Source organism: Pristiophorus japonicus, chromosome 16, assembly GCF_044704955.1.
Source record: "Pristiophorus japonicus isolate sPriJap1 chromosome 16, sPriJap1.hap1, whole genome shotgun sequence".
Taxonomy (NCBI): Eukaryota; Metazoa; Chordata; class Chondrichthyes; family Pristiophoridae; genus Pristiophorus; species Pristiophorus japonicus.
The window spans coordinates 10,891,041-10,905,891 of record NC_091992.1 but is presented as its reverse complement, the minus strand read 5'-3'; the positions used below and the strand labels follow the sequence as shown (position 1 = coordinate 10,905,891).

The 14,851-nt window shown below is 46.7% G+C and overlaps 1 protein-coding gene across 1 annotated transcript in view; it reads left to right on the top strand.

The window, feature by feature from the left end:
* LOC139226956 (multidrug and toxin extrusion protein 1-like) overlaps positions 1 to 14,851 on the top strand; it is a 52,320-nt gene that overhangs the window by 14,582 nt on the left and 22,887 nt on the right. Inside the window, exons 5-10 of the mRNA XM_070858053.1 lie at positions 186 to 334; positions 4,393 to 4,435; positions 6,106 to 6,150; positions 8,937 to 9,034; positions 9,160 to 9,257; positions 12,240 to 12,353. Coding sequence (XP_070714154.1) covers positions 186 to 334; positions 4,393 to 4,435; positions 6,106 to 6,150; positions 8,937 to 9,034; positions 9,160 to 9,257; positions 12,240 to 12,353 — 547 coding nt within the window. The remainder of the gene's footprint in view (positions 1 to 185; positions 335 to 4,392; positions 4,436 to 6,105; positions 6,151 to 8,936; positions 9,035 to 9,159; positions 9,258 to 12,239; positions 12,354 to 14,851) is intronic.

Genomic DNA, 14,851 nt, shown 5'->3' with positions numbered 1-14,851 from the left:
CTAAGCAAGAATGGTATCCAGTCATAATGGTTGTGGATAAGTGCGATAAATATTTTAATATTCTGATATCTTTATATATTGTTGCAGATTGACCTTACAGAAAAAAATGGTATCCATCAGAATGTTATGTAACGGTCGCTATTGATACAACTCACTTTAACAACACGTTTTGTTCTGATTTTCAGACATATGGCAGTAAGAACTTAAAGCGTATTGGGGTGATTCTCCAAAGAGGGATTCTCATTCTCATGATAGCCTGCTTTCCTTGCTGGGCGCTCTTCATAAACATCGAGCAAATATTATTGGCTCTCAAACAATCACCTACAGTTGCCAAGTGAGAGTCTGCTCCATTTTCTGTCACAAAAGAGAATAAAATGGCGGCGTTGGTGTGAAATTAAAATGGCCAGCTTGAGTTTGCAGCTCACCGGCAGAGTGTGTTGGTGAACACAAAAGTGTTGGGTCAAGAAATGGTAGGATGTAGGTTCCAACTTGTGTAGTGAGGGGCTTATCGCAACTGGATCAGTGCCCAGCAGAGGCCAGATAGAGAGCGGGCCAATGAAATGGTGAGTCCACCATCTTGCAGTGGACACCACCTGGCATCCATCAGATTACCCAGGATATACGGCACAGAAACAGGCCATTCAGTCCATGCCGGCGTTTATGCTCCACTCGAGCCTCCTCCCGTCTTTCCTCATCTAAATCTATCAGCATAACCCTCTATTCCCTTCTCCCTCATACGCTTGTCTAGCCTCCCCTTAAATGCATCGATACTATTCGCTTCAACCACTCCCTGTGGTAGCAAGTTCCACATTCTCACCGCTCTCTGGGTAAAGAAGTTTCTTCTGAATTCCCTATTGGATTTCTTGGTGACTATCTTATATTGATGGCCTCTAGTTATGCTCTTCCCCACAAGTGGAAACACTCACTCTGTATTCACTCTATCAAAACCTTTCATCGTTTTAAAGACCCCTATTAGGTCACCCCTCAGCCTTCTCTTTTCAAGAGAAAAGTGACCCAGCCTGTTCATCCTTCCCTGATAGGTATACCGTCACATTTCTGGTATCAGCCTTGTAAAACAGTACTTAAAATAATCTGTATAGGCCATGCAGCATTACAATCCCTCCTCACTACCAATTCACTGACGTGAGATCCCTCTCCAGTGCTTCTATATCCTTTTTATAATATGGCAACCAGAACTGCACGCAGTGCTCCAAGTGTGGTCTAACCAAGGTTCGATACAGGTTTAGCATCAGTTCCCTACTTTTCAATTCTATCCCTCTAGAAATAAACCTTAGTGCCTGGTTAGATTTTTTTTTACAGCCTTGCTAACCTGTGTCACAACTTTTAGCGATTTGTCTATTTGTACTCCGAGATCCCTTTGTTCCTCTACCCCACCCAGACTCGCACCCTCCAAGTAATAAGTGACCTCCCTATTCTTCCTACCAAAATGTAATACCTCACATTTACCTGTGTTGAACTTCATTTGCCAATTATTTACCCATTCTACAAGTTTATTAATGTTCTCCTGTAATTTGTTGCAGTCCTCCTCAGTATTGACTATTCCCCCAATTTGGTGTCATCCACAAATTTAGAAATTGTGTTTTTGATTCCAAAAGTCTAAATCGTTAATCTAAATTGTGAACAGTGATCCCAGCACTGATCCTTGTGGAACACCACTGCCCACCTTCTGCCACTGAGGATAGCTGCCCATTTACCCTTACTTTCTGCTTTCTTCTTGAAGCCAGCTCGCGATCCATCTTAAGAACAGCACCGATAGAGAATAGCAACAAGTCACATGCCATACTCGCAGTTGGTGCAATGGAATGGAAGGAGTCCTATTGTAGAACTAAACAAAGTAGACGTAAGTCCTTACATAAGTAAGACATAAGAAATAGGAGCAGGAGTCAGCCATTTGGCCCCTCGAGCCTGCTCCGCCATTCAATAAGATCATGGCTGATCTGATCTTGGCCTCAACTCCACTTCCCTGCCCGCTGCCCATAACCCTCGACTCCCTTATCCTTGGAATAAGGGGGATTTCAGGAGAGTTCCTACATCATTGCATTAATCCTCTCCACAAACTGTGTGAGTAAGTGCCGCTCTGTAACAGGCTGGCCACAGCCACGTTTCAGTTGAAGATTGGGGTCAAGTTTTTCTGCCCCAGAATCCCTGGCAGCCACACGTAACTGCCTGACTGAGAACTGAGGAAATGAACCTGAGTGGTTCAAATTCCTGTCTTGTTGGGAGTTAGATACAAAGCTCCATTCTTCACAGAAACATAGAGAAACATAGAAAATAGGTGCAGGAGTAGACCATTCTGCCCTTCGAGCCTGCACCACCATTCAATGAGTTCATGGCTGAACATGCAACTTCAGTACCCCATTTCTGCTTTCTCACCATACCCCTTGATCCCCCTTGTAGTAAGGACTACATCTAACTCCTTTTTGAATATATTAAATGAATTGGCCTCAACAACTTTCTGTGGTAGAGAATTCCACAGGTTCACAATTCTCTGGGCGAAGAAGTTTCTCCTCATCTCGGTCCTAAATGGCTTACCCCTTATCCTTAGACTGTGACCCCTGGTTCTGGACTTCCCCAACATTGGGAACATTCTTCCTGCATCTAACCTATCATGATCTTAAACGCCTCAATCAAATCTTCTCTTGGCCTCCTCTGCTCTGAGGAGAGGAACCCCAATCTATCCACATAACTGAAATCCCTCATCCCTGGAACCATTCTCGTAAATCTCCTCTGTACCCTCAACAAATACTGTCCTTCCTACCATTTCAAATGGAATGTGAATTATTTCCCCCTGCAATTATATGAAATATGGCGTTGAAATGCATCAGAACAACTGCTTGCTTGAAAATAAATAGAATCATAGAATAGTACAGCACAGAAGGAGGCCATTCAGCCCATCGAGTCTGCTCCGGCTCTTTCAAAGAGCCATCCGGTTAGTCTCCCTGCCCCGCTCTTGCCCCATTCCCTGCCCATTTTTCTTCTTAAGCATTTATCCAATTTCCTTTGAAGACTACGGTTGAATGAAGTCCTATTGTAGAACTAAACAAAGTAGACTTAAGTCCTTAGAATAAAGGGGATTTCAGGAGAGGTAACTCTATCAGACAATGCATTCAGATCCTGGCCACTCATTGGGTAAAAATGTTTTCCTCACGTGGCCTCTGGTTCTTTTGCCAATCACCTTAAACCTGCGCCCTCTGGTTATCGACCCTTCAGCCATTGGAAACTGTTTCTCTTTATTTCCTCCATCTAAACCCTTCATGATCTTAAACGCCTCGATCAAATCTCCTCTTGGCCTTCTCTGCTCGAAGGAGAGCAACCCCCAGCTTCTCCAGTCTCTCCACGCAACTGTAATCTCTCATCCCCGGAACCATTCTCGTAAATCTCCTCTGTACCCTCTCCAAATACTGTCCTCCCTCCCATTTCAAACTGAATGTGAATTATTTCCCCCTGCAATTACATGAAATATGGCGTTGAAATGCATCACTGGGAGAGAGGTTGCAATTGGTCCTCGTTGCTCCAATTTTCCGGACATGAAAATGGGGAGAAAACCTGCACCTGCGTTACGGGTTCCGCCATATTGGTAAAGGTGGTTTTGTAGGCATCCGGGTAGCCCTCATAAAAAAGGCATTTGGTCCCTTACATATGTAAATGAGTCTGTACAATGAATGCTGATTTCGTGCCTGTATCAATGTTGCACCAGACCAGATATTAGTAGAAGCATCAGAGTTGCCTGGGGTGACCCTTCCTACCATATGTTTCTTCCCATCTTATACTGTGCCTCCTGCAGAAGTCTGGCTGAGACTCCATTGTGTGCCAGATCTAATCAGCAGCCTTTCTTGCCGTGCATCGTATGCTGGTACTTCACTGTGCTGCTCCGGTTGGACGTTACCGATGGTTACCAGCAGCGCCTCGATTTCAAAATTTTTATCCTTGTTTTCCAAATCCCTCCATGGCCTCACTCCTCCCTATCTCTATAATCTCCTCCAGCCCCACAACCCCCCCGAGATGGCTGCACTCCTTTAATTCCGCTCTCTTGAGCATCCCTGATTATAATCGCTCAACCATCGGTGGCCGTGCCTTCTGTTGCCTGGGCCCCAGGCTCTGGAACTCCCTGCCTAAACCTCTCCGCCTCTCTACCACTCTTTCCTCCTTCAAGACGCTCCTTAAAACTTACCCCTTTGGTCACCTGTGCTAATTCCTACTTATACAGCTCGGTGTCAATTTTTTTTTTCTCTTTTTCTTTAATCTTATAATACTCCTGTGAAGCGCCTTGGGACATTTCGCCGCGTTAAAGGCGCTATAGAAATACAAGTTGTTGTTGTTGATGTTCGATGGTTTCCACATTGTTACCAGCATCATGTATTTTTCTTGCAGGTTAACACAGCTCTATGTGAAGATATTTATTCCTGCTCTTCCCGTGAGTAAATTATTGTAGGTAGCACACACACACACACACACAGACACATAGCTCGATAAAGAACTGGTGTTTTGGAGTTACCTGAAATGTAGAGAGACCAAAAGAGTCCAGTTGGCAAAAATGACAGTGGCTTGCCCTGTGACTAACTGGGTACGTGCACTCTCCATCAAGCCATACTCCAGTCTGTGCTGATCTCAACTGGAGAGAATGCCTCAATGCCCCATGGCTAGCTAATGGAAGAAGTCTCGAACAACCCAAAGACAGGTGCCATCAGAGCTCCAGTACCTTACTTCTTAGATTTAAAGTAGTTGGTTGAAGGTTTGAAGGGGAGATGAGAAAACGTTTCTTCACCCAGAGGGTGGATGGGGTCTGGAACCCACTGCCTGAAAGGATGATAGAGGCACAAACCCTCGTCACATTTAAAAGGTACTTGGATGTGAACATCACGAGCCGTGACCTACAGGGCTACAGACCTAGTGCTGGGAGGTGGGATTAGGCTGGGTGGCTCTTTTTCGACCAACACGATGGGCCGAATGGCCTCCTGCCGTGCACTAATTTTCTATGAGATGATTCTCCACATGTGAGCTTAAGCGTGAGTGTGGGCAGGCTCTTAGATCATGAAGAGCATCAAAGGTGAATCTATCCTTTCCTCACCCAATGCCCACACACACATCTTTCATCGCAAGTAACTGGCTATCAAGAGTGGCTCATTTCTTGATGGCCCAGGATAACAGTAAATCAAGTGCTACCTCGGGGTCCTGCCCAATCCTCAGCCTGTCTAGTTGACTCAGTAACAGATTGGCTGATGCGTTTAGCAATTGAGCCATTAGGAGAACTCCTTGGTGCCCTTAAATCGAGGGGGAAAGACTTGCATTTATATAGCGCCTTTCATGACCTCAGGACACCCCAAAGCATTTTTTGCAGGCAATTAAGTACTTTTGAAGTATAGTCACTGTTGTAATGTAGGAAACACAATTTGCGCACAGCAAGCTCCCACACACAGCAATGTGATAAATGACCAGATAATCTAGTGACGTTGATTGAGGGATAAATATTAGCCAGGACACCAGGGATAACTCCCCTGCTCTTCGCAGTAGTGCCGTGGGATCTTTTACATCCACCTGAGAGAGCAGACGGGGCCTCGATTTAACGTCTCATCCGAAAGATGGCACCTCAGACAGTGCAGCACTCCCTCAGCACTACACTGGGAGTGTCAGCCTAGATTTTTGCGCCCAAGTCTCTGGAGTGGGACAACCTTCTGACTCCGACGCGAGGGTGCTACCCACTGAGCCATGGCTGACATGGTCATGCAGTGCTCCGACTTTTAAAGTTCTAGGCAGCTATAGCTCGGGCTCACAGATAGATAGATTTTTAACCAATAAGAGAATTAAGGGTTACGGGGAGCGGGCGGGTAAGTGGAGCTGAGTCCACGGCCAGATCAGTCATGATCTTGTTGAATGGCGGAGCAGGCTCGAGGGGCTAGATGGCCGACTCCTGTTCCTAATTCTTATGTTCTTATGGGCCGTAGCGGACCTGTGCAAACAGCCGACAGTCAGGTTGAGCAAGACCCCAATGCAGGACTGGCTCAACCTCTTGAAGAAAGCGTAATTGTTCTATTTCAATAGCGATTGATACACTATCTGCTGATAATGGTTTTCAATTTGTTCCAGGCAACATTTCTTTATGAGTTACAGATCAGATACCTTCAGAATCAGGTATAGTTACTGAAGTTTGGAGTGTGTATTAAATTACTTTAATAATTATTGCAGCAAGGTATATTTGTGAGTCAACAGCAAAATACTGCGGATGCTGGAATCTGGAATAAAAACAGAAAATGCTGGAAATCTCAGCGGGTCAGGCAGCACCTGTGGAGAGAAAAACAGAGTTAACGTTTCGGGTCGATGGCCCTTTGTCAGGATTCTGACGACAGTTCTGACGCAGGGTAGTCGACCTGAAACGTTAACTCTGCTTCCTCTCCACAGATGCTGCCTGACCCGCTGAGATTTCCAGCATTTTATATTTGTGAGTCTTTGTGTTCCTTTCCCTTATTTTGAAGGTCAACTACAACCAGACAGAAGATTCATAATATTTCAGGAGCTAATTTGGAAAAAGTGATTACAATTACAAAGTATTTACAGCACAGAAACCATCCATTCGGCCCAACTGCTCCGTGCCGGTGTTTGTGCTCCACACGAGCCTCTTCCCACCCCACTTCATCTCACCCCATCAACATATCCTTCGATTCCCTTCTCCCTTATGTGCCCTCCCCTTCAATACATCTATGCTACTTGCCTCAACCACTCCCTGTGGCTAAATAAATGAAAGTAGTTTTGAAGCCTTGTATCACAGTGTAGATGTGGCTGGTCTTGTTATACTTCTGGTTAGTGATGACCTCTAACGTATTGTTGTTGGGAACTCACAGTTGCTAATATCATTGCGCATGCACACACACTCACATTCACACACACTCACACTCACACACACACACACCTCGCACTCACACACACACACCACACACACACACACCTCACACTCACACACACACACACCTCACACTCACACACACACACACTCAGACACACACCTTGCACTCACACACACACTCACACACCACACACTCACACACACACACCTCACACTCACACACACACCTTGCACTCACACACACACACTCACACACACACTCACACACCACACACTCACACACACACACCTCGCACTCACACACACACACACTCAGACACACACCTTGCACTCACACACACACTCACACACCACACACTCACACACACACACCTCACACTCACACACACACACACTCAGACACACACCTTGCACTCACACACACACACTCACACACACACTCACACACCACACACTCACACACACACACACACCTCACACTCACACACACACACACTCAGACACACACCTTGCACTCACACACACACACACACACACCTCACACTCACACACACACACACTCAGACACACACCTTGCACTCACACACACACACTCACACACACACTCACTCACACACCACACACACACTCACACACCACACACACACACACACACACACACACACCTCACACTCACACACACACACCTCGCACTCACGCACACACACACACACACACACACACACACACACACACACACCACACACTCACACACACACACACCACACACACACACACACTCACACTCACACACACACACACACCTCACACTCACACACACACACACCTCGCACTCACACACACACACTCACACACACACTCACACACCACACACTCACACACACACTCACACACCACACACACACACACCACACACACACACGCACACGCATTCACACACTCGCACGTGCACACACGCACACAGATATACACACATGCACACACACATACACGCACACACGCACATACAAACATGCATACACATACACACATGCACATACAAACACACATACACACGTATACACATACACGCACACACATTAGGGAGCAAGATCTCAAAGGCGGAACCCTTGTTTCATTTGCAGAGAGCGAGGAATAGCAGCATCAGGGGGAAGAATGGTTGAGCGGGACATTTATCGGAGAGTTAGCAGGCTATTGACAGTGGATTCAAATCTCCTGCACTCTGGGGGAAGCACAATGATAGATCAGGTAGCTCCCTGAAGCATGAGGAATATGAATTTGCTGACCTATCTGCAAACGTGGGCAGATAATCTGCACCTACAATCAGGCATGTTCCAGCAATGAACCTGACCCAAGTGAGGGAAAAGATTGGGTATGGTGGCACTGTGGTTATGTCACTGGACCAGTAATCTCAAGGCCTGGACTGATGATCCGGAGACATGAGTTCAAATCCCACCACGGCAGCTGGGGAATTTAAATTCAGTTAATTAAATGAATCTGGAAAAAGCTAATATCAGTAATGGCAACCACGAAACAACCGGATTGGTGCAAAAACCCATCTGGTTCACTAATGTCCTTTAGGGAAGGAAATCTGCCGCCCTTACCCGGTCTGGCCGATATGTGACTCCAGACCCACAGCGATGTGGTTGACTCTTAACTGCCCTCTGAAATAGCCCAGCAAGACACTCAGTTGTACCAAAGTGCTACAGAGAAGTATATATATACTGTGGGAGAACCTTCACCACACGGACTGCAGTGGTTCAAGAAGGCGGCTCACTACCAACTTGTTGAGGGCAATTAGAGATGGGCAATAAATGCTGGCCTTGCCAGCAATGCCCACATCTCAGAAACAAAATTAAAGAAAGCATTGTACCCCCAAACATGGACATTGGGAGAGAACATGCACCCTATCTTGGCACCATACTGTTGGTTCATTGAAAGAAAGTCTTACATTTCTATAGCGCCTTTCATGACCACTGGATGGTCTCAAAGCGCTTTACAGCCAATGAAGTACTTCAGGAGTGTAGTCACTGTTATAATGTTGAAGGACTGACTGTGTGTTTTCTGCCCACCACAGGGGATCACCATGCCTCAGGTATTCATTGGGCTCATAGCCAACTGCCTCAACGCTGCAATAAATTACTTCTTGCTCTACGTGCTGAAGCTGGGCGTGCCGTAAGTAGCAAACAAGATTATATTAAAAAAATCAGATATATATTTGATACCCGGTTGTGATAAACGACTGATGACCCAGGCGTAATCTGAAGCCGTTTTAAACACGCGACCTTGGTGTTTTTCAGAGGCTCTGCCGTTGCCAATGTTGTATCTCAGTATTGTCAAGCTACTTTCCTGTTTCTATACATTCGATGGAAAAAGTTGTACATTGGGACCTGGACAGGTAATGTACAGTCTGGGGAGGGGTGTTATTTCATTGGGATATGGTGTAAAATGGGCGCTAACCAATTAGCTTGCCATTATATGCCCCGTCCAATTCTCCTTATCAATGAAACCAATGGAAAGAGTAATTGGCTGGGGCATGCAACGAGAGTTGTAACGTATTTGCTTCATGGGTTCTTTGCTTAGGAACTCAAACCAACACATCGCTATTAAGAACTAGTTGGTTTATTAACAAAGGTTTAACAATCACACGACACATTACCAGTTCATCCACCAGGCTCACAACTACCTGCCTCATCGTGGATCCCCCGAACCCAACTGGCCGGGGTTTTATTGAGTCTTGTGAACAGCACATGACTGGCTAAGCCACTCCCAATTCAACAGCTCTACAACTATTTTAGATAGAACTTTAAATCAAGTGACCCCCTTTTGGTAAGGGCACTAGAACCCACAAATTTACAAATCAACTGGGAACCTTGCCAAATCAAATTAAAATTCTGTTCCCCGGGGATGATGATGCACTCCAGTCCCTCTGGCGCCCACCTCTCGCGGAAGACCGCGAGCGAACCGGTGGACACCGTGTGCTCCATCTCCAGGGACACCCTGGCTCGAAGAGAAGCAGGCAGTCAGGCTAAACGAGCCCCTCGACCACCCGCTGTCTAGACCGGTTAATGGCCCCCTTGGCCATGTCCAGGAGCAGTCCTACGAGGAGGCCTACCGACCTGCCCGCTCCCCTCCGCACAGCATGCCCAAAGATCAGGAGTGTAGTGTCTCTGCACTGTACTATAAAGTCACACGAGGCATGTACTGCAGACAAGGTCACTACATGACCTGCACCTTTATTCCAAGGACCAACGAGTGCTGAGCCTGCGTGGAACCTCCCTTTAAGTACCTGGCTGACCAGGTGAGGAGTGTCTCCCACAAGTTCACCCCCTGTGGTCAAGGTGTGTATTTCACAGTTGTATACAGTGTACAGTGTTGTTATGTATTGGTTACAGTTATGTGAAGGTTACAAACATGGCAAGGCGTGTGGGACTGAAGTACAACCAGAAATTGAGGAGCAGCCCCTTCAAATAATGGAACAGGGGCTGCAACCTTGCACATTGAATAAAAAAGTGGAACACAGACTCTTCCAGACCGCAGAAATTGCAGGCGGTCTGGGAGTCCGTGAACCGACTTAATAACTTATTGCATGGGACTGCCCCGTTTAACACCCTACAACAGGCTCTATAAACCTGTGAGCATACTCACAGGTGCATACATTACAAGAGTCTAATTCAATTCCCTATCTGTGTACAATATTCGTTTGTTTTGAAGGTCCCTATTTATTATTTGTTTTCACCTTTTCTCTCCTCTCCTCCCTTACTGGTCTGCTCCATGTCAAGTCATGTTCCCAGCTCTCTTGCACAGATAGCCATGCTTCATACGTGACTCCAGGCAGTGAGAGTCAACTGGCTACATGACCACTGAGGAGGTCACAGGCAAAGGTGTCCTCCCATAGCTGGGCCGATCCAGCACTGCCCCCATGTAACATAAGAACATAAGAAATAGGAGCAGGAGTAGGCCAACTGGCCCCTCAAGCCTGCTCCACCATTCAATAAGATCATGGCTGATTTGATCATGGACTCAGCTCCACTTCCCTGCCTGCACCCCATAACCCCTTATCCCCTTATCGCTCAAAAATCTGTCTATCTCCACCTTAAATATATTCAATGGCCCAGCTCTCTTGGGCAGAGAATTCCACAGATTTACAACCCTCTGAGAGAAGAAATTTCTCCTCATCTCAGTTTTAAATGGGCGGCCCCTTATTCTGAGACTATGTCCCCTCGTTTTAGTTTCTCCTATGAGTGGAAATATCCTCTCTGCATCCACCTTGTCGAGCCCCCTCATTATCTTATATGTTTCGATAAGATCACCTCTCATTCTTCTGAACTCCAATGTGTATAGGTCCAACCTACTCAACCTATCTTCATAAGTCAACCCCCTCATCTCCAGAATCAACCTAGTGAACCTTCTCTGAACAGCCTCCAATGCAAGTATATCCTTTCTCAAATATAGAGACCAAAACTGTACGCAGTACTCCAGGTGTGGCCTCACCAATAGCCTGTACAGTTGTAGCAGGACATCCCTGCTTTTATACTCCATCCCCCTTGCAATAAAGGCCAACATTCCATTTGCCTTCCTGATCACTTGCTGTTCCTGCATACCAACTTTTTGTGTTTCATGCACAAGGACCCCCAGGTCCCTCTGTACTGCAGCATTTTGCAATTTTTCTCCATTTAAATTATAATTTTTCACAACATGCTTCTTGTGAGCGCTGTTTCCCACAGATTGCATTTCCATAGCGCCTTTCACGGCCACCAAGCATTTCAAAGCCAATGAATTACTTTTTTTAAGTGTAGTCACTGTTGTAATGTGGGAAACGAGGCAGCCAATTTGCGCACAGCAAGCTCCCACAAACAGCATTGTGATAATGACCAGATCATTTGTTTTTTAGTGATGCTGGTTGAGGGATAAATATTGGCCAGGACACTGGAGATAACTCTCCTGCTCTTCTTCAAAATAGTGCCATGGGATCCTTTACATCCACCTGAGAGAGCAGACAGGGCCTCAGTTTACCTCAGGGTCTCATTCGAAAGACGGCAGTTCCGACAGTGCGGCGTTCCCTCAGTACTACACTGTAGTGTCAGCCTGGATTTTTGTGCTCAAGTCTCGGGAGTGGGACTTGAACCCATGACCTTCTAACTCAGCGGCGAGGGTGCTGCCCACTGAGCCAGAGACAGCTGACAACAGAATCGTCCCTAACACGGACACACGATTTGGCAAAAAGAATCCAGAGAGAAACTCCAAGGAAAAGTTGAAAGATGAGGGGAGCTGGAGGGGCTGAACGATTTTCTCTCAGTCCTACTCCCCTTTCTCCTTTTGTGCTTTTTCAGACGGCTTCTGTACTGTGCTAGTAAAGTCACTGTTCCTATTTATGCAGGATGGTCCGTTGATTGTCTGCAGGAGTGGGGCCACTTCACAAGGCTGGCCATTCCCAGCATGCTTATGATATGTATTGAATGGTGGGCATTTCACATCGGAACTTTCCTGGTAGGTAAGGAAACGACCTCACTGCTGAAAATAAAAGACACAGGTTCCACCATCGTTAAGTGGGAGAGAAGGGGACAGAAGTCGCTCAACAAAATGCAGGGCAAATAGATACAATGAAAGGAGACAAGCAAGGCCCCTCTTCCCTCCCCCTCACAGCAGTAGGGGTTTACAATGGTTCACAAACACACACAACGGCCCGGAATTTGCGGTCAGAGGCGAAGCAAAGGTGTTTGCTGCTGGCCCCGACATAAGCCTCGCACGAGGATCTGGCGATCTCTGTGGCGAGATGTGCCGAGATTTCCCAACGCGCAGCTCAAACCGACCGACACAAGTTCATGGGGATTCCCTCACGCGAGCCGCTGTGACGTCAACCTGCCGCCTGAGCAGCCAATCAAAATGCAGGATTCTCACAGGCGGCGAACCAGGAAGTGGGAAAGCTCCTCGAATTCTAACTTTTTAAAAAAATGTCCGAGTGAACCAAACAAAGAGCGGGGCTCTGACATCGGGGAAAGGGCAAACCTGGAATAAGGAGCAATCTTTAAAAAAAACATTAATTAAAAGAAAATGTTTCTTAAAAGATTTTGGGGGAGAAATTGCGCTGCGTCCCATTTGGGGCGGTAACTTTTGCGAAAGTAGCTGAGGGCGCTACGCGAGTGAATCCAACGCGAACTTCCGGTTTAGCGCTCCAGGAAGGAAGTGGAGCGCTAAATCAAGCGCCTCTATTTCCCTTGGAGCGCTCCAAGCTGGCAGGAGGGACGGCAGTGGTGCAGCACTGCCCAATGTCGAGGGCGTTGTGCTGGGATCGGAGGCTCCTTATCTCCCGTAAAGGGAAAGGCCCATCGCTACGGGCTTTGCAATAACTCTAATCCCCTACTCACCGATAGCAGCCGCGATCCACAATGATCAGCCCCAAGCAATCTAACAAAACCTTTCACCGCTACCGGGTGTTCCAAAGCGCTTTACAGCTAATTAATTACTTTTTTTGAAGTGTAGTCACTGTTGTAATGTAGGAAACCAGGCAGCCAGTTTGCGCACAGCAAGCTCCCACACACTGCAGTGTGATTATTTATTTTTGAGTGATTTTGATTGAGGGATAAATATTGGCCCAGGACCCTGGGGATAACTCCCCTGCTCCTCTTTGAAATAGTGCCCGGGATTCTTTATGTCCACCTGAGAGGGCAGATGGGGCCTCGGTTTAACACATCATCCGAAAGACGGCACCTCCGACAGTGCGGCACTCCCTCAGTACTCCATAGAAACATAGAAAATAGATGCAGGAGTAGGCTATTCGGCCCTTCGAGCCTGCATCGCCATTCAATAAGATCATGGCTGAACATGCAACTTCAGTACCCCATTCCTGCTTTCTCGCCATATCCCTTGCTTCCCCCAAGTAGTAAGGACTACATCTAACTCCTTTTTGAATATATTTAGTGAGTTGGCCTCAACAACTTCCTGTGGTAGAGAATTCCACAGGTTCACCACTCTCTGGGTGAAGAAGTTTCTCCTCATCTCGGTCCTAAATGGCTTACCCCTTATCCTTAGACTGTGACCCCTGGTTCTGGACTTCCCCAACATTGGGAACATTCTTCCTGCATCTAACTTGTCTAAACCCATCAGAATTTTAAATGTTTCTATGAGATCCCCTCTCATTCTTCTGAACTCCAGTGAATACAAGCCCAGTTGATCCAGTCTTTCTTGATATGTCAGTCCCGCCATCCCGAGAATCAGTCTGTTGAAACTTCGCTGCACTCCCTCAATAGCAAGAATGTCCTTCCTCAAGTTAGGAGACTGAAACTGTACACAATACTCTAGGTGTGGCCTCACCAAGGCCCTGTACAACTGTAGTAACACCTCCTTGCCCCTGTACTCGAATCCCCTCGCTATGAAGGCCAACATACCATTTGCTTTCTTAACCGCCTGCTATACCTGCATGCCAACCTTCAATGACTGATGTACCATGACACCCAGGTCTCGTTGCACCTCCCCTTTTCCTAATCTGTCACCATTCAGACAATAGTCTGTCTCTCTGTTTTTGCCACCAAAGTGGATAACCTCACATTTATCCACATTATACTTCATCTGCCATGCATTTGCCCACTCACCTAACCTATCCAAGTCACTCTGCAGCCTCATAGCATCCTCCTCGCAGCTCACACTGCCACCCAACTTAGTGTCATCCGCAAATTTGGAGATATTACATTTAATCCCCTCGTCTAAAACATTAATGTACAATGTAAACAGCTGGGGCCCCAGCACAGAACCTTGCGGTACCCCACTAGTCACTGCCTGCCATTCTGAAAAGTACCCATTTACTCCTACTCTTTGCTTCCTGTCTGCCAACCAGTTCTCAGTCCACGTCAGCACACTACCCCCAATCCCATGTGCTTTAACTTTGCACATTAATCTCTTGTGTGGGACCTTGTCGAAAGCCTTCTGAAAGTCCAAATATACCACATCAACTGGTTCTCCCTTGTCCACTCTACTGGAAACATCCTCAAAAAA